General features: G+C 43.5%; 1 protein-coding gene across 1 annotated transcript; it reads right to left on the bottom strand.

Moving 5' to 3' along the window:
- Positions 1–17,271: 17,271 nt before the first annotated feature.
- LRRC30 (leucine rich repeat containing 30) lies at positions 17,272–18,153 on the bottom strand. The gene has a single exon (XM_083186257.1). It carries the CDS (start codon positions 18,151–18,153, stop codon positions 17,272–17,274), a length of 882 nt encoding a protein of 293 aa, XP_083042383.1.
- Between the last annotated feature and the right edge of the window lie 279 nt (positions 18,154–18,432).

The following is an 18,432-nucleotide window of genomic DNA, read 5'->3' as shown; positions in this document are numbered from 1 at the left end:
CGCACACTGTATATACAGTACGTCTCTCCATGGAAATCGGTGTATTGTGCCCCTTTTAGCAGCGTATTTATTAGTAGACGGTTGCGTGTATTCTTTTACGCACACTGTATATACAGTTCCTCTCTATACATTGAATGCATGCTGTTGGTTATGGTGTGTGTATATCGGAACGGTCCGCGTAAGTTTCTATTCGCATCCAGTTTGTTAATGTAAGAAGGATTAATAAAGTTAATACTAAACAAACAATTTTTTACACCAATCAGCAAGCACCAAAAGTGATATATGTACCTGCAATTATTAACTGCGCCATTGCCACTATGACTTCAACCAGGGCTAGGGCGTTTTCGACACAGGAGCTGTTGGCCTTGGTTGAGGTCATGGACCGTCACCTGGGGCCCAGGGGCCCATATGTGTCCAACATGGACAAGCGGCGGGCGTATAATGCTGCCCGCCGCCTAATATACACCCGGACCGGCGTCCGCAGAAGCCTGGCCCAAGTTGAGCGGCGCTGGTCTGACCTGCGCCGGCGGCAGCCAGTGTTACTTTCTACACTTCGCCGCCATATTGCCCGATGTAAGTTTTTATTTACTAGTATGTCTGCAATGTTTTCTGTACTTTTTATAAATATGTTCCTGAGTATGTGGGTGTATATGGGGTGTATATGGGGTGTATAGGGGGTGTATATGGGTGTATATGGGGTGTATATGGGGTGTATATGGGTGTATATGGGGTGTATATGGGGTGTATATGGGTGTATATGGGGTGTATAGGGGGTGTATAGGGGGTGTATAGGGGGTGTATAGGGGGTGTATATGGGTGTATATGGGGTGTATAGGGGGTGTATAGGGGGTGTATAGGGGGTGTATATGGGTGTATATGGGGTGTATAGGGGGTGTATAGGGGGTGTATAGGGGGTGTATAGGGGGGGTTTAAGTAGTTGCTCAGTTTTGGGGTGTAGCATATCAATTAGTTTGCATGATAAATGTGTGAAATATAACAACAATGATAATTTGGAAGGTTATGAGCATGACTAATGTGAATTTTTCTTTCCCCCTTTTTTATGAAACCCAATCTTCGATTTCTATGACATCAACATGAACATTTCAGCACGGGCAAGGGCACGCATAGAAGCCCGGGAGCAGGCAGCCCGGGAGCAGGCAGCCCAGGAGCAGCCAGACGAGGAGGAGGAAGAGGAGGAGGAAGAGGAGGAGGAAGAGGAGGAGGAAGAGGAGGAGACAATGGGTCCAGCTGGGGCCCACCAAATTTCGCCATCCCCAACCCCCACCCCCTCCCCAACCCCCACCCCCTCCCCCTCCCCAACCCCCACCCACACCCCTACCCCAACCCACACCCCTACCCCCACCCCCTCCCCAACCCCCACCCCCTCCCCCTCCCAAACCCCCACCCACACCCCTACCCCCACCCACACCCCTACCCCCACCCCCTCCCCCTCCCCTACCCCCACCCCCTCCCAAACCCCCACCCCCTCCCCCACCCCCTCCCCAACCCCCACCCCCTCCCCCTCCCCAACCCCCACCCCAACCCCCACCCCCTCCCCCTCCCCAACCCCCACCCACACCCCTACCCCCACCCACACCCCTACCCCCACCCCCTCCCCAACCCCCACCCCCTCCCCCTCCCAAACCCCCACCCACACCCCTATGACATCAACATGAACATTTCAGCACGGGCAAGGGCACGCATAGAAGCCCGGGAGCAGGCAGCCCGGGAGCAGGCAGCCCAGGAGCAGCCAGACGAGGAGGAAGAGGAGGAGGAAGAGGAGGAGGAAGAGGAGGAGGAAGAGGAGGAGACAATGGGTCCAGCTGGGGCCCACCAAATTTCGCCATCCCGGATGCATGCTTTACAAACATAGCTTTAGGCCTATAATTTGTACAGCAATGTCCTAAATTTTAAATAGTAAGGAGTGCTTAAGCCACAACAATGTCATAACCCTTAAATAGCACAGCCTAATTGTGAGGTTAGAGGTGAGTCCCCCAAAACAAAACTACCAATTGGGATACAGAAAACATTCATCCAAGAAGGAGTAATTTAATTAATGTTATTTACTATGTACAGTATGTGTGTAGTTTTTAGTACTGTGTTTACATCAGACCCATCTTCAATGTAGTTAAAAAATGAATGTGGCCTTCACACATAACTCACAACTTCTTATTATGTACAAATACAACAAACATTTGTGTATATTATATATATATATTTTTTTATCCCTTCACTACAGACACTGAACAGCACCAGGAGGAGGTGGCAGCCCTTATTCGGGAGATCTTCCTGACCCTCCTATATTTACAGATCCTTTTTGGCCTACTGGAGGCCCGCATTTAAGTTTTTTTTTTTTTTTTATGTTTGTATTTAAAAATTAAAAATTTCGGTACAGAGAGAAGTTGCCGGTGTTGTTAATCAAAAATATGTTTGCAGGTTTGTAAGGGAAGGTACATACAGAGGTGTAATGTAAGTTATATTTGTATTTTGATGTGAGGGGTAACGATTGCTGTGTGAATGTGTGTGTTTTTGAGTTAAATAACACAGTGAAGATGCATGAATGTTTAATGTTGTTAGATGAATACATCACACATAACATCAGGGTAGGTATACATGTTACACATTTTGGACAAAATAATTATGGACATAATTTAGTACATATACAGAAACACCAACATAACTTGTTTTAAAAGTAACAGCAATGTGGGGACACATAGATAGTGATTAAAATGCCACATTAGAACATAACAAATATACATGTAATGAGGGTTAAAATGTTGTTTTATTAGGGTCTTTATTAAGGTAGACAATTGAGTTAATAGAAAACAATAATTGAATAACAATTAGAATAATTAATTAATTGTCAGCATTTTAGTTGAAAGGCAAGATTTGCAGGTCCATATATGTGAAGGGTATGCCAGCGTACACGGACGTACGCTCACTCTCACGAGCGGTGACATAAGCTGAGTTTTCCATAGAAAACAATAGCGACCCGTCCGTGCAAGCAGGCGTACGCTCAGATTTCCGCAAGAAGTCGGTGAGAAGACGGACGAGAGACGTCCGTAAACGGTGGCGTACGCTCTGTTGTACGCCAGTTGTCGGAGTGTAAGGGCTGGGCCGTCCGTGTATGTTGGCGTACGCTCAATTGTACGCCACTCCCCTTTGACGTTGTTTCTGGCCGTACGTATGCGGCTGAGTTGTGGGTGGACTTAACCCCAACGGCCGCGTACGGATAGCGTACGTTAATAGTGAACGTACGCACGTTTGGCCGCTACGATCAGAATAACCTCCAAAATCCTTCTTAGATGGACAAAACCATGTGCACTGCAGGGGGGCAGATGTCAAATGTGCAGAGATAATTAGATTTGAGTGAGTTATTTTGTTTCTGTGCAGGGTAAATACTGGCTGCTTTATTTTTACACTGCAATATAGATCTCACTTTGAAGTAAAACCCCACCCAAATCTAATTCTCTCTGCACAAGTTACATCTGCCTCACCTGCAGTGCACATGGTTTTGTCCATCTAAGAAGAAATTTGTCAGAAAGAGTGAACCAAAATAAGGCCCTTAATGAGGAAAGCAGCCTGGGGTTTTAATATTTGTTAAAAGTGTGATTATTCATTGTATTACTAGCATGAGAGAAGGGTATAGTTTGTCAGATATATTTGCTAGTGTGCTTGATTACTGCACATGTTATTGGTTTCATCTTTTGACAAATAACACAGCTGAGGAAAAGAGGTTGGCAATTTTGCCATTCAATAGGCTCAATATTTTTTCTCCACATACAATGTCATACTCTCAATTAAATTTAACCTTAGCAAACTGGCAGTGAAAAATATGGATTCTCAAGCTGCTTCAGTTTTTTTTTTACTATTATTTAAGTGTAAGTATATTCCTAAAAGGTCACAATAAAAGAAAATTGGTATCATAAAACTTTGAAGGAATGAAAGCTTATATGCTCTAAAAGTGGTAAAATCATAATTCAACATTATTGCAGAAATAAACCAAATATATCGAGAAGCAGTCTTCTCTAGCGTGCTTCGGTAGTGTCCAGAGGGGGAAAAAATACACTTGCTACCATGAACAATATCATCTACAAAATCATCTTTGTGATATATATATATATATAGAGAGGGCAAGGAGTCGGCACTCTTCTAATGGTGAGACCTTGGCACCGGTGCCTGTCCAGCCAGTGATGGCACAATACAGATTCCAAAAGGTGGCACTCGGTTTCCCCAATAAACACTCAGAGGCAGTGGTCCACTGCCTCTGAGTGTTTATTGGGGAAACCGAGTGCCACCTTTTGGAATATATATATATATATACATACAGAGTAGTCCAGTCAATATGCGCAAATGGTTCCTTGTTTAAAAGAAAAGTCCATATGATGGTGGTTCATGCAGTGCAGCTGTTTTTCTGGTGAGAGGTAACACCAAAACCTCAAGAAGACGGACATGCAGAAGAAAAACCAGAAAGCGCACGATGTGAGTATAATGCAAATAGTACTTTACTGTAATAATAAGATCACATACATGTAGGTTTAAAATAGCAGGTATGCAGGTATAATAACCCGGGGAAGCAGATCAGGCATCAACACGCTTACAGCGTATAGCGCGGCAGCAGCTGAAGGCTCCAGACCGGGACCAGGACAGTTCACAGACGATCACAGCGTCAACACGTCATCAAGGACCGCCCCAACGCGTTTCGTCATTAGATGACTTCGTCAGGAGGCGTATCCCAGCTTAATATATATATATATATAATATAGGCCAATCACCTAGACTTCACGCTGGAAACCTCCACTATACTCTTACAGCAGTCACACAGTCAGCAGCCCCCGTGTCTCAGGCCTGAGACACGGGGGCTGCTGACTGTGTGACTGCTGTAAGAGTATAGTGGAGGTTTCCAGCGTGAAGTCTAGGTGATTGGCCTATATTATATATATATATATATATATATATATATATATATATGGTCTGTATAACCCGGCACTCTGATGAATTAGGTTAGCTGCCTGGTTGCCCTCCTGGGACGTAATATAAGCAGGGGTACCCCCCTTTCCAAGATTGAGAAGGCGGAATGAGGCGGCACTCACAGGACTTGTTGAAAATATTTGCAAATGGATTTATTGAAGGTGCATCATAAGATTGTCCAGTAATCTACGTTTCGAGGCATTCGCCTCTTCCTCAGGACGGACAAAAAGAGGTAGGTGCAAGTGCTGTGCCGCCTCATTCCGCCTTCTCAATCTTGGGAAGGGGGGTACCCCTGCTTATATATATATATATATATTAAGCTGGGATACGCCTCCTGACGAAGTCATCTAATGACGAAACGCGTTGGGGCGGTCCTTGATGACGTGTTGACGCTGTGATCGTCTGTGAACTGTCCTGGTCCCGGTCTGGAGCCTTCAGCTGCTGCTGTGCTATACGCTGTGAGCGTGTTGATGCCTGATCTGCTTCCCCGGGTTATTATACCTGCATACCTGCTATTTTAAACCTACATGTATGTGATCTTATTATTACAGTAAAGTACTCTTTGCATTATACTCACATCGTGCGCTTTCTGGTTTTTCTTCTATATATATATATATATATATATATATATATATATATATATATATACACTTGAATTGGAGCAGCACAGCCACGTAAAGTACAGATGCTGTAAGGGTGCTGCAGCCTGGTTCCAGATACCTCCGGTTCCTTATATATATACCTATATATACACATATATATGTATATATATACCTGATCCAAATAATGGCACTCGAGAGGCAGTTTGATGAAACAAAAAAGGATGTGTATTACATGCCAAGCTTTCGGGGTGTAACCCCCTTCGTCAGGACATAGTGTGAGACATATAAAAACGACTTGCTGAGGTTCAAAAGGAATAAACGACACACGGTCGACACAGACTACAAGGAGAACAGAGTGTACGGCTGGCTGACCGGGGACCGCTCTGACAGGAGAGCTGAGAGCCAATATCGCCGCAAACCCTGGCAGGCTAAACACAAAAATCGTACACGACAGAATCGTACGAATGCCACCAGTGATAGCGATTTTGCTGTCTCAGAATCCGATGAAGCAACTGATTATCAAGGCGGCCCTTTAGGCACAGCACCTCCTGCCACTGGCCAAAGCATAAGAGGCCGGCCACCCGCAGGGGCCAACAAAACAAACGAAATAAGGAAAAATCCCCCGTGGTTAGTGCAGTTGAAGAAACCGTAATCATTAATCTGTCCAACCGTGTGCTGTCTCCAGATGAACGGACAGTACTAAACAAGGGGCTATCCTATGTTCCTACGATCTTTTTTGATCATTTCAACTGGAAGCGAGACCACCACAGATTTATGCGAAAACTGCGCTTAAAAGAACATTATCAACATTGTGTTAAAACAGATACACAAAATCCTTTGGATGGGTTTATGTCGACTTCCTCGGGATCGAAGTTTGACCCAGTCTCTGTCAACCCTTCTCTGAAGATGTTTGGACGTCTGTTGGATGACTCGGTGAATAGATTCATTGCCAGCCCGGGTAAGGTCTCTAAAAATTTATCTGTTGTGGAGTCCATAGCCCTCAAACAGCTGAGCAGTTATGAGGACATAATCATTAGGCCCGCTGATAAGGGCGGAGCCCTTGTGATACAAAATACATGTGACTACCGGTCTGAGATCTATAACCAGTTATCTGACATGGCAGTATACCGTAAGCTAGCTGCCAATCCCATGATGAAATATCAGAAAGAGTTATCTGAGATTCTTAAAGCTGCAGTATCTGAAAGCATTTTACCCACTAAGGTGCGTGATCGGATACTTCCAATGTACCCTGTGGTGCCAGTCCTTTATACGCTCCCTAAGGTACATAAGGACCCTCTAAGACCACCCGGGCGTCCGATAATAGCTGCCCGTAATTCATTGTACCAACCCACAGCTCAGCTGTTGGACTACTTGCTTCAGCCTTTACTTTGACAGTCACTCCAGTTAATCCCAGCTCTGCTACTACACCCATGCTTTTTTATTCTAATATTTTATGTATATGTGTGGCCATGTGGCCTATTAAATTGTGATTATCTTTTTATATATAAATCTGTGAAGTCAATCCAACTGCCAATTGGTTTTTATTATTTTTTATTTTCAGCGCTGCAAATTCCGTTTTTCTTCAATTGTTAAAAGTGACCCTGACTTGCCCGTCTTTCACACTGTACGCCCAGTGGCAGCCTTTAAAAGAGGACAGAATCTTAAAGACCGTCTAATGAAGACTGATGTCACTGGTCTAGATTGTCCGAAAGCCCCCAATGTACATGTGAAGCCACCTGGCTGTTATAGTTGCTTCAATTGTGCCACTTGTGGCCTGTAAGAGCTTTAAACATCCTCATAGCAGCAAAGAATACACCATCCGCTTTGTATTAACATGTAAAATGTCCTTTGTGATCTATGTGATTATTTGTCCTTGCGGATATTACTATGTGGGCCAAACCACTAGGACATTCCGTGAGCGTATGGCGCAGCACAGGTCTGCCATTGATCTGTCACTGTCCGGGCGTGACATAGATCAACCTGTGGCGTGTCATTTTAAAGCGATGGGTCACCCTTTGTCCTCATTAAAATACCTCATGATTGATCATGTTCAGGATTCCCCTAGAGGAGAAGATAGAGCAAAGCGTCTCTTACTTTTGGAATCTAGGTGGATTTACCGCCTTGATACCATTTATCCTAAAGGATTAAACGACAAAACTAATTGGAATGCGCTTATGTAAATATTCTGCTATTGTATATGTATTTGTCTCTATTTTTTATATACATTTTTTGTATATTTGTTGTATATATTTCATGTTATTTTGTTGATGACCCTCCACAGGCTGTTGTGAGTGCAGCTGGGTGAGGTACACACTGGCTAGGTTGCACTCGCCGTAGAACACAGGCTATAGGTTGTTGCCTAGCAACACTTGAGCCTGTCAAAAGCGGGGAAGTGCTTTTACACTCACCGCAGATTTCAGGCTATATGTGATCGCTTGCGGCACTTGAGCCTGTCTGAAGCAGTGGTGTATGCCTGGCTGTTGTAGATGACCTGCCATATGCCGCACTGCATCGGCCTCCCGTTCTGGTGTTGTAGTAGGGCTAGATGCGCCTGATACGGATTTTCCGTGTAATGGCTGCAGTGGAACGCAAGCACAGTGGTTGCCTAGCAACCCTGAAGCACTGCGTTCCCGGATGTGCATTGCCGGATGACAGCTTCCAGTCAGCGCGGTCCGCCCGATTACAGCGTGGAGGCATGGTAAGTGTCACTTGGTTAGGTATTTAAATGTTGTTTGGTGCATTGGTTATTTGCTGTAGGATTGTGTCCTGACGAAGGGGGTTACACCCCGAAAGCTTGGCATGTAATACACATCCTTTTTTGTTTCATCAAACTGCCTCTCGAGTGCCATTATTTGGATCAGGTGTATTGCTTTACTCTGGGCACCGGGGCCTGCTGCTTGATACGACTGGAGTGCCGGCAGTTTCGGATCTCTATGTATATATATATATATATATATATGTATATATATATATATAAAAGAATCCAGATGATGGGCACACTCCTCAGCGGCTTGCAGCTGCCGCGGTGCAGCAGCAGGTTTGAAATACAAAAGATTTCCAGAGGCGGGCACCCACGGACTTGATCCCAGCAATAAATCACTCTAACAAGAGTTTAGCAAGCTTTCGGGCTTTTATTGTAGCCCTTCGTCAGGCAACATATATACAAATAACAAAGACAGTGCTCACCTTATATACCAATGCACCAGACATCTTTCAGACTCCCGCCTCCACTGCGTCCGTCCGTAGCGTGCTCACACACCGGAACTTCCGGGTGTCCCACTTCCGGTGTCCCCCGCTGCTGGCAACGCTCGGCTGGTTGCTATGGAGACGTCATCTGAACATAAACACAATTGCAATCATATAAATATGCATGCAAAGGGCAAATCACTTAAATAGCAAATTACAAGTACATAGAACAATTACAAGACATAACAGCATAACCTTGTATGGTATTCTTAGCTCCACTTTCCATAATCATACGCAATAGTATATCTGAAAACTTTAAATATTAAAGGAGCATAAACCAAATGACCAAATATAACTGCAAATAAATTTACATAAATACATTAAAATTAAGCATATCATTAAGACCTTTAGGCTTTACTGTTTGTAAAATAAAGATCCATTTAGCCTCTAGGCGCAAAAGACTCTTGTGCCTATCACCTCTTCTTTTACTCTCAGGTATGTGGTCAATTATGATATGCTTAAAGCTTGCCAAGCTATGATTCAATTCGGCAAAATGCCTTGCCAGGGGTTGGTCAGATGGTTTACCGGCTAGTGCTGCCCTGATATATATATATATATACACAAATTGAAAGCATGGGCACTCAGGGACTCTCAGTAGGGTGAATGGTGGACTGGTTTATTCAGTCAAAGCGCCAACGTTTCGGGGTCTCCCCCTTCGTCAGGACAGATATGGTGGTATAACAACAAGTGATACATTTATAGTGAAATATAAAGGCTCAGGTACTTACCGCCTCCTGCAGTCTGCACTCACACATGGGGACCGCTGGGCTGGCTTCCAGGAACAATCGCACCTTGATGACGTCACCGCAACTGACAGTGTCATCTCTCAGGCGCATTAGAGCGGGACTGACCTGCGGTCACGTGGGGCGGGCTGTGGAGGGCATACAGTGTCATTAGTGCGCACATATAGCTTTGCAAAAAACATGTAGTGAACTATATTAACCCCTTCCCGACGCAGCCTCTTTTTGCCTTCCTGACAGAGGCCTTTTTTTCAAATCTGACATGTATCACTTAAGTGGGGATAACTTTTTTTTGCTTTTACTTATCCCAGTGATTTTGAGATTGTTTTCACGTGACACATTGTACTTTAAATTAGTGGTGAATTTTGGTCGATACAATTTTTTTTTTTTTGTGAAAAATACCAAAATGTCGTAAAAAAATGGAACATTTTGCTATTTGCAAAATGTTACATTTTCTGCTTGTGAGACAAATAATCATACCACTCAAAATAGTTAATAACTAACATATACCATATCTATACTTTATTTTAAAATCATTATTACAACCGCCTTTAATTTTTTTGGGCACTAGGGGGCAGCAGAGTCTAAATTTTACACTATACGGAGTTTAACGCTGGTTTTGGCTGTTCACTTTTGAACAGCCAATAGCAGCGATCGCCCAAGACGGGGGGCAACCCTGCCCCCCCCCCCTGGGCAATGAGGGAGGATGTCTGCTGTCAGGGACAGCAGACATCCTCCCTCTGTCACCGCGTCTGTAGACGCGGTGGCACTTTTAAGTCATGACGTATATATACGTCATGTGTCGGGAAGTACATCCCGGCCATGACGTATATATACGTCAAATGTCGGGAAGGGGTTAAAGACATGATTCTGAGTGTTCTTTATTGTTGAGAAGCCGCCTGGAGTGCTATACCTCCCCCCTGCTGTGCTATATATATATATATATATATATATATATATATATGCTGCAACGAATAGGCACTCTGGACACTTTCAACATTCAGTCAAATAGAAAATAAGACACAGCTCACACTAGCTGCAGTAGTGTGAGCTGTGTCTTATTTTCTATTTGACTGAATGTTGAAAGTGTCCAGAGTGCCTATTCGTTGCAGCATATACCTCCCCCCCAAAGGGACAGAGAGCACCGGACCACAGAGACCTTTAACAAGGAGAGTGCCAGGCTATTATCCATATATATATAGTGGGGTGGATGGTAAGTATTTTTTTTTTTTTTACGATCATCAACTTTGGCTGGTGATAAACTACCAGACACTTTATCACTTCTCCTCCCTTATCACTGCATTATACATCTACCCCTGAGTCAGCAGTCATATGACACAATTAATTCTTGATATATATGTGTTGGGAAAGAGGTTGTTTTGACAGATTGATCCACCCTATAGGTGCTGGATCTGATTTGCAATGCGTTTAGTCTTATACAGACTTCTTCAGGGGTTCCTTAATTCTGTCTTATTGTTGGAGACATAAAATGATATTGAGACACAAAGAATTATGATTGTTAGTCAGATCAACGTTTCCCATTGTGGCAGTTAGCAATAGGCCTTTATAGATACTGTACTTTAATGGATCATCCAGCGTTTCCACGATAGGGTCGTCTGTATGGAATTATTCATCACCTTAATTTGAGCACGAAGAAGTGTATGTATTATCAAATCAATTTTCTCATATGAGCAGTAGATAACGAACCTTTTATAGGTGCTTTGATGGGTCATCAATTATGCCCACAGAAAACTATTCCATCTTGAATTAATAGCCCCCTAAAAGGTGTTTTTGCAGTTCTGCCAGTTTACAGTCAAAGTTGCCGACCCTAAACAAATACTTACCATCTCAAATAAAGGGTTGATAGTGCCTCCCAATAAAACACCCACAACCATACAAAACCACTATTGTCCCACTAACAGAAGACAATCTTTGGGAAGAGCAGCTACCTTTGTTTATTCTCCTAATAGGCAGGTATAATTGGGCTATGCAGAAAACAAACACGCACATATAACTATCAAGTTACAGACTGGGTTTGAAAAATGACCATTAGGAGCTGTCTGGCTTGTGCACCTTCCACTTTATTTTCCTGAGTACAGAGCCTACAAGTAGCACTTGTATTGTCAGATTTAGGTGTTAGATAGATGATGGCCCTTTGGAGTGGTGACAGCTGCTGGTTGTCTTATACTGGCAATGTTCTGCTCCAAAGATTGTATGTCCACAAGTTCAGGTGTCCATAAATATATTTGTAATCCACAGTGGATGGTTGGAGAGGAATGGGGTGTCTGGACTCTGATGCATTTCGCTGAGGGGTCCTCAGCTTTTTTAAAGGAAACACTTATTCCGTGAATCGTGAGTGGTTTATAAAACTGTCCTACCGTATTTCCACAACTGCCAGTACCACAATACAAGTCCAATACAGGAACGGGGGTCCACCTAATGAGGAAAATTAGGGCTGTCCATTCCCTCAACAATGAATTGATTCACAGTCAAGATCCCTTTTATCAATATTATTAGCCTTTTTTCTTTTAACATTGTTAGTAATTATGTGTTAGATAATGCAAATAAATGTTTACAATTTTTTGACACGCTGTGTGAAATTGTATCTTTTCTCAAAAGCGCAGTTTTTTCTTCTTTTTTCTTTTGTACACATACAAGGGACTGACTATCCCTTTAATCATAACTGCTGCTGTTGAAAAGAAGCCCAAAGTGGAGCCTAATTATTATCCTTAGGGATAATATACCCAATTCTTTTTTTCACTCCTAGGTACAGCATTATTGTATACCCTCCTCCCCTGAGAGACAGAGAGAGGTAGAGATGGGGGTGGGGGACAACTCCCCCCCCCCCCCCCCCCCCGGGATGTCCACTGCACAATTTGTGGTCTACAAACAGTAGTGGATTTCCCCCTAAGGTGCGTAAGGCATGTGCCTATGGGTGACACTTGATGAATGGAGTAGAGCATGCTCACTTGCACAAGATCCATGCGAGGCTCATGGCCAGGCTTTTGTTTTTGTCCTTATGAGTTATTTCAAAAAAAGTCAAAGTGGTGAGGGAGGAGGGGGCAATGGTAAGCCTTTGGCAGACCACAACATGAAGAGGTCAGTGACATGATTGGGGCAGTTAATAAAGTTGGGCCTGACCCTCAAGTATTCCCCTGGTTACAAGGCTAAATCAGGTGCAGGTTGGAGTTGCTATACTTTGCGGATTGGAGTTGCTATTCTTGAAAGCAGCTGTATTGGTACTTGTGTATTATCATGGCGCCCAGTTCTGCTACGTACGGCACCGTAGGGAAATCGCATCGCATACGCCATTTAAGGGTCATGTGATGTGATGCAATTTTTTACTATCATTTACTCACTGCTCTCTCAACCCCGGGGCATCACATCGCATGTCCCGCAAAATCGCATGCGATCGCATGTGATTTTATAGGGTGTGCGATGCCATGACATTAGCTATACCATAATATCATTGTATGACAATTATGTTTTAGGGCCCCTCCCCCCCCCATCAACGCCACCCCGAAGCGTGGCAAGCGGCGGCGGTACGCGTCCTCCGACCTTTTCATTCCCCCACTATCCACTTCGACGGGGAGTTGATTTTATATAGTGTGGCGAGCGCAGAGAGCCACCGAGCGCGAAGTGTGGCGAGCGGACGCGGATTACTTTACATGTATTACGCGTACCATTGCGGGGCGCGCTGCGCTCACCACGCTTCGGGCTTGGTGGCTCGCTGTGTTCGCCACACTATATAAAATCAACTCCACATCGACGTGGATAGCAGGGTAATGAAAACGTCTGAGGACGCATACCGCCGCCCCTCGCGGGACTCGCTGTGCTCGCCACGCTTCGGGGTGGCGTTGATAGTGGGGGGGGGGGGGGCTCTAAAACATCATTGTATGTCATACAATCATTTTATGGTAAATGTAATGTCATGGCATCGCACACCCTATAAAATCGTATGCGATTGCATGCGATTTTGCGGGAGGTGCGATGCCATGCGATGTGATCCCCCGGGGCTGAGAGAGCAGTGAATACATTACATAGGAAAATCTGCATTTTCTGGGAGTGCCGCAGAAAAATGCATATGGGTCCAGTCGTTGGGAGGGAGGGGCCCCTTAATGACTAATTAGGCACTTTGTCATTTCTCCCCATCACCCTCCCCGAACAGTCCTTGACTGTCACTGGCACTCACTAACTCCTCAGTGTAAGTGACATTGCTAAGGTAAATTGTCACATGCACACTGCAGTTTACCAATAATTGTTCAACTCTGTAAATTCGGCAATGCGAACAACTCAGACCAAACACATACTTGCCTACCCTCCAGTAATTGGATGGGAGGCTCCCATATATCGGGTGGCCCTCCTGGCCCCAAGTCTCCCGCATTCCCCAGAACCCCACACCCAGCTTCGGACCATAATTGTGCAGACTGAGGGAGACCTAATTGCGTGATTCATGTTGAATTGCGTACTTGTTTCCAGCCCTCTGATATACAATGCCTGTATTTAAGGTGTTGTATAGCAGGGGCAGAGCCACAATCGCATAATCATACAACCACTACCCCGATCAGACCATCTGTCCCCCAGCCACGCCTTATACACCAATCAGGCTGCCAAATCCCACATGAGGGAACATAAAAGTCGGTATGTATGACCCACCATCAATTAACAGTTACACCTACATCTTCCTATCAAACCCTGGCAACTATAACAATCTATTGTTTATTAGGGATGTGCACCGGCCACTTTTCGGGTTTTGGGTTTTGGGTTCTGATTACCTTGAGGTTTTGGGTTCTAATGGGTTTTGGCAAAGTGTTTTGTGTTTGGATTTCTTGGGTTTTGGGTTCTGATTTTTTTGTTAAAAAAGCATAAAAACTGCTAAAATCGCAGAATTTTGTTTTTTTTGCTCCTACGCTATATTAACCTCAATAACATTCATTTCCACTCATTTCCAGTCTATTCTGAACACCTCACAATATTGTTTTTAGGGCAAAAGGTTGCACCGAGGTAGCTGGATAACTATGCTAAGCCACACAAGTGTGTGGCACAAACACGTGGCTCATGTAAGAGTGACACTGCAGAGGTAGATACGGCAGTATTAGGCAGTGGGCCCCAGACCAGACAGGTAGATACAGCAGTACTAGGCACCAGACAGCTAGATACGGCAGTACTAGACACCAGACAGTAGATATGACAGTATTAGGCAGTGGGCCCCAGACCAGACAGGTAGATACGGCAGTACTAGGCACCAGACAGTAGATACGACAGTATTAGGCAGTGGGCCCCAAACCAGACAGGTAGATACGGCAGTACTAGGCACCAGACAGGTAAATACGGCAGTACTAGGCACAAGACAGGTAGATACGTCAGCAATACTAGTATGTGCACCAGCAGAATTTATAATAATTAATTTTATTATTAGGTACTGCTTGGCAGTGACACTCAGTGGCACACGTCAGTGCACCAGCAGCATGGAATTGTTTTTTACAGTCCCACACAGCACAAATATAATTTTTTAATTAAATTAGATATAGCAGCCTAGTATGTAGTTGTACTACTAGGTAGGTACACTTAGGCAGTAGCACTGCCAGTGGCAACAGTGGCAGAGGCAGAACTCTGGGAGGCAATAGAGTCATCTGCCGCCGGGCTCCTGCTCTCAAGGGGGCACCTCTCCTCCCCTGCAATTTTAAATTTATTAATTGAAGGCCATTGATATCACTTCTGGAGTTTTGAAATATGTGTTCTATCTCTATCTCTCTCTCTAGATATAGATATACTGTATACATACTGTATATATTCCTGTTATATTTAATAGCAGACATACAGTATAAACTTTATATAAGGTTTTGTGTGTGTATGGGGGGGGGGGGGGGGGGCAATACACATCTTGCCTCCGGGCAACTGGGACGAACTTACGCCACTGAACAGTGGACTGAGTAAATAATACTGGCAACCTCTATTCACAGTATTCAGTGCAGGCAGCACCAGTGGACTATATATAATTCAATTAATTATTACTAATATAGCAGCCTAGTAGGTAGAGAAAATAAACTACTAGGTAGGTAGGCAGGCAGGCAGGCAGGCAGTAGCACCAGTGGTCACCTCAAAAGGTAGTTATATTACACACCACCAGTAGCTTTATGCAGTGCACCAGCAAGTATTATTTTTTAATTAAATTAGATATAGCAGCCTAGTATGTACTAGGTAGGTACACTAGGTAGGCAGAAGCACTGCCAGTGGCAACAGTGGACTGAGTAACTAAATAATACTGGCAGATTCAGTGCAGGCAGCACCAGTGGACTATATATATAATATAATTAATTAATTATTAATATATAATATAATATTACAGGCACAGCACAGCACCAGAGGTAGGCCCCAGCACAGAGGAGACAGTAGTACTAAAGGTACACAGTTAGACTGTTCTCCTAAGCAGAGAGGAGAACAGAGTACACAGCAGCACTGAGGGAGACAGCCCCAGCGAATAAAATAATTAATTACAGCACAGCACACCAGAGGTAGACCGCACAGAGGAGACAGTAGTACTACAAGTACACAGTTAGACTACACAGCAGCACTGAGAGACAGCACCAGCGATTGAAAAATATTGCGCTCAAGCTCAAGGTCAAGCTCAAGTTCAAGCCCCAGCAGCAGCACCAACACACCCTCTCCCAACCCACTACTTGACTGGAGTGAAGATGGCGGGCGTGGCAGCTGCTTTTAAAGCCTCGCGAAATCCGGCGCCGGGAGATGACATTCTGACCACGCGGACGGACCCGAGTCAAGGCGGGAATCTCCGAGCGCTGCTCGGAATCGGGCTCGGAATGATGACGTACGTGGGGGCTCGGATCTCCGGAATCTGAGTCTGCACATCTCTATTGTTTATTATTAAAGAATACCACAGAGGCTATCATATTATACTACTTCTAGTACAGGAATGCAGGAATGAAGGTATTTTTGTCTATCAATTTGGTGCCTACATTAGCACATCAATCTAACGGTGCCCATACACGGTACAATGGCACCCAACTAACATATAAGTACCAATTATTGTATACAATTTGGACTATATCTTTTTGAGTTGTGCGATGAGATGTGTGATGGGAGTGCGCATCTTATCGCACCCAGCAATTGTACCGTGTATGGGCACCTTTACGTTTAATCAATCCGTGCTACTTAATTTTTTTGGCCTCTTTCAAATGACAATTTTGCGGAGTTTGCAGTTTCTTGCTTTTACAATGTGTTGAGGCATGGAAATAAATGTAATGCTACATTTTTTCAGCAGATGGCACCAAACAGATTGACAATTACGTATACTTCATATTGAACATTATATTGTATGGTATTTTACGCACTTTGTATGAAACTGTGGTTGCCTACCTGAAACTATTTCTTAGCTATAAATCAATGCAGTAGGATTGGAATAACTAGGAGATGAATAAATTATATAAATGATAAATTAAGTAACATATATTAAAAGTGTCATATTGTATATTAAGATGAAAGTAAATTCATTACACATTCTAACATGTTAATTATATAAACATATATTTTATTTAGCAGATGCTACAGATCATTTTTAAATTTACTTTTATTGAAAAGTTTAAACTGATAAAACATTATCAAATAATTGTTCTTCAATTCTTCTAAACATCAGATTACATTGCGCTGTTTATATATTTGTATACATTTTATGGTGGTTGGATTATCACTAGTCAATTTAACTTTTTTATGTCTTTAAGGTAACTAAAGAGCACATCTAACCCTCCTTCCACCGTCTCCGACAAGGGTTTAACTAAGGGGTTATTTTTAACATGGAGACCTTTGCCCACTGGGCTCCATGCAATTCTTCTTAATCTCTTTAACAAAAAGAGATTGGTTGGAAGTGTTTGTATATTATTGTAATCCACATTTAACAACTCCAAAGAGGTCAATAAGCAAAGAGAGAAAGGTAAAGCATTAATGCAATTATGGTCAATGATCAATATTTTCAAACATTCCAAATATTTAATGTTCTCTGCAATTGTTTTTATTTTGTTTGATCCAAGGTGTAGAAAATCCAGAGTTTTCATCTGAAAGACACACGCCGGAATGTTAACTATCCGATTGTTGCTTAAATTTAACTTCCTCAGATTATATAAATCACTGTATGTTGATGGAAGTCCCGATATAAGATTGTGTGACAAACTGAGGACCTCCAACTTTCTACATAAGCTCAGTTCTGCTGGCACTTCACACAAGTAATTCATATTGACAAACAACACTTTCAGATTACCCAGCAGCCCGATCTCTTTGGGAAGGTGAACAATACAGTTTCCACACAGGTTCAACACCGTTATTTGTTGCAGTTTGCCCACTGTCGGAGGGAGTACAGACAGTTTGTTGTGGGAGAGGTTGAGTTTTTCAATTGCTGCCATGTCCCAGAGAAAACTGGGGACTTCAAGAGCATCCTTTAAAACAAAGTTTACATTTACCTCATCCTTTATCACTGGTGGATAAGCCTCTGATAATGAATTAAGCACTATTTGGTTTTCTGGCACAATCTGCCCTTTGGTCTTCTTATTTCTGGAGGACTGGTTTGAAACTCTAGCTCCCATATTTTAGGAAATCTTAAGTTCAAGTCTTCTTTGTCTTTCATTCTCAGGTTGAATCGTTGAGCTTGAAAAAGTCGTTGTCTCTTGGATGAAAATAAATTCTGGCCTTCATAGGAGTTTAGCCAGAATGTGGAGATTGAGGAAGACTTTTGGCTTCCCTTTATGCTGCTTCCCAAATGGAGTGAGCTGAAGTTGTTTTCTGATACTGTGGAAATGCTGAGACACTTGTAGGAGAACGCACTAAACCAGCTGCCACTGTCACTTTCTGTAGCCTTATAGGAA

Source organism: Crinia signifera, chromosome 5 (assembly GCF_055691185.1).
Source record: "Crinia signifera chromosome 5, ASM5569118v1, whole genome shotgun sequence".
NCBI classification, from domain to species: Eukaryota; Metazoa; Chordata; class Amphibia; order Anura; family Myobatrachidae; genus Crinia; species Crinia signifera.
The sequence above is the reverse complement of the archived record's forward strand: the minus strand, read 5'-3'. Positions and strand labels throughout refer to the sequence as shown.

What these genes read in the sequence shown, in the direction of transcription:
- LRRC30 (XM_083186257.1), bottom strand. Translation starts at nt 18,153, where the DNA reads ATGGGAGCTAGAGTTTCAAACCAGTCCTCCAGAAATAAGAAGACCAAA.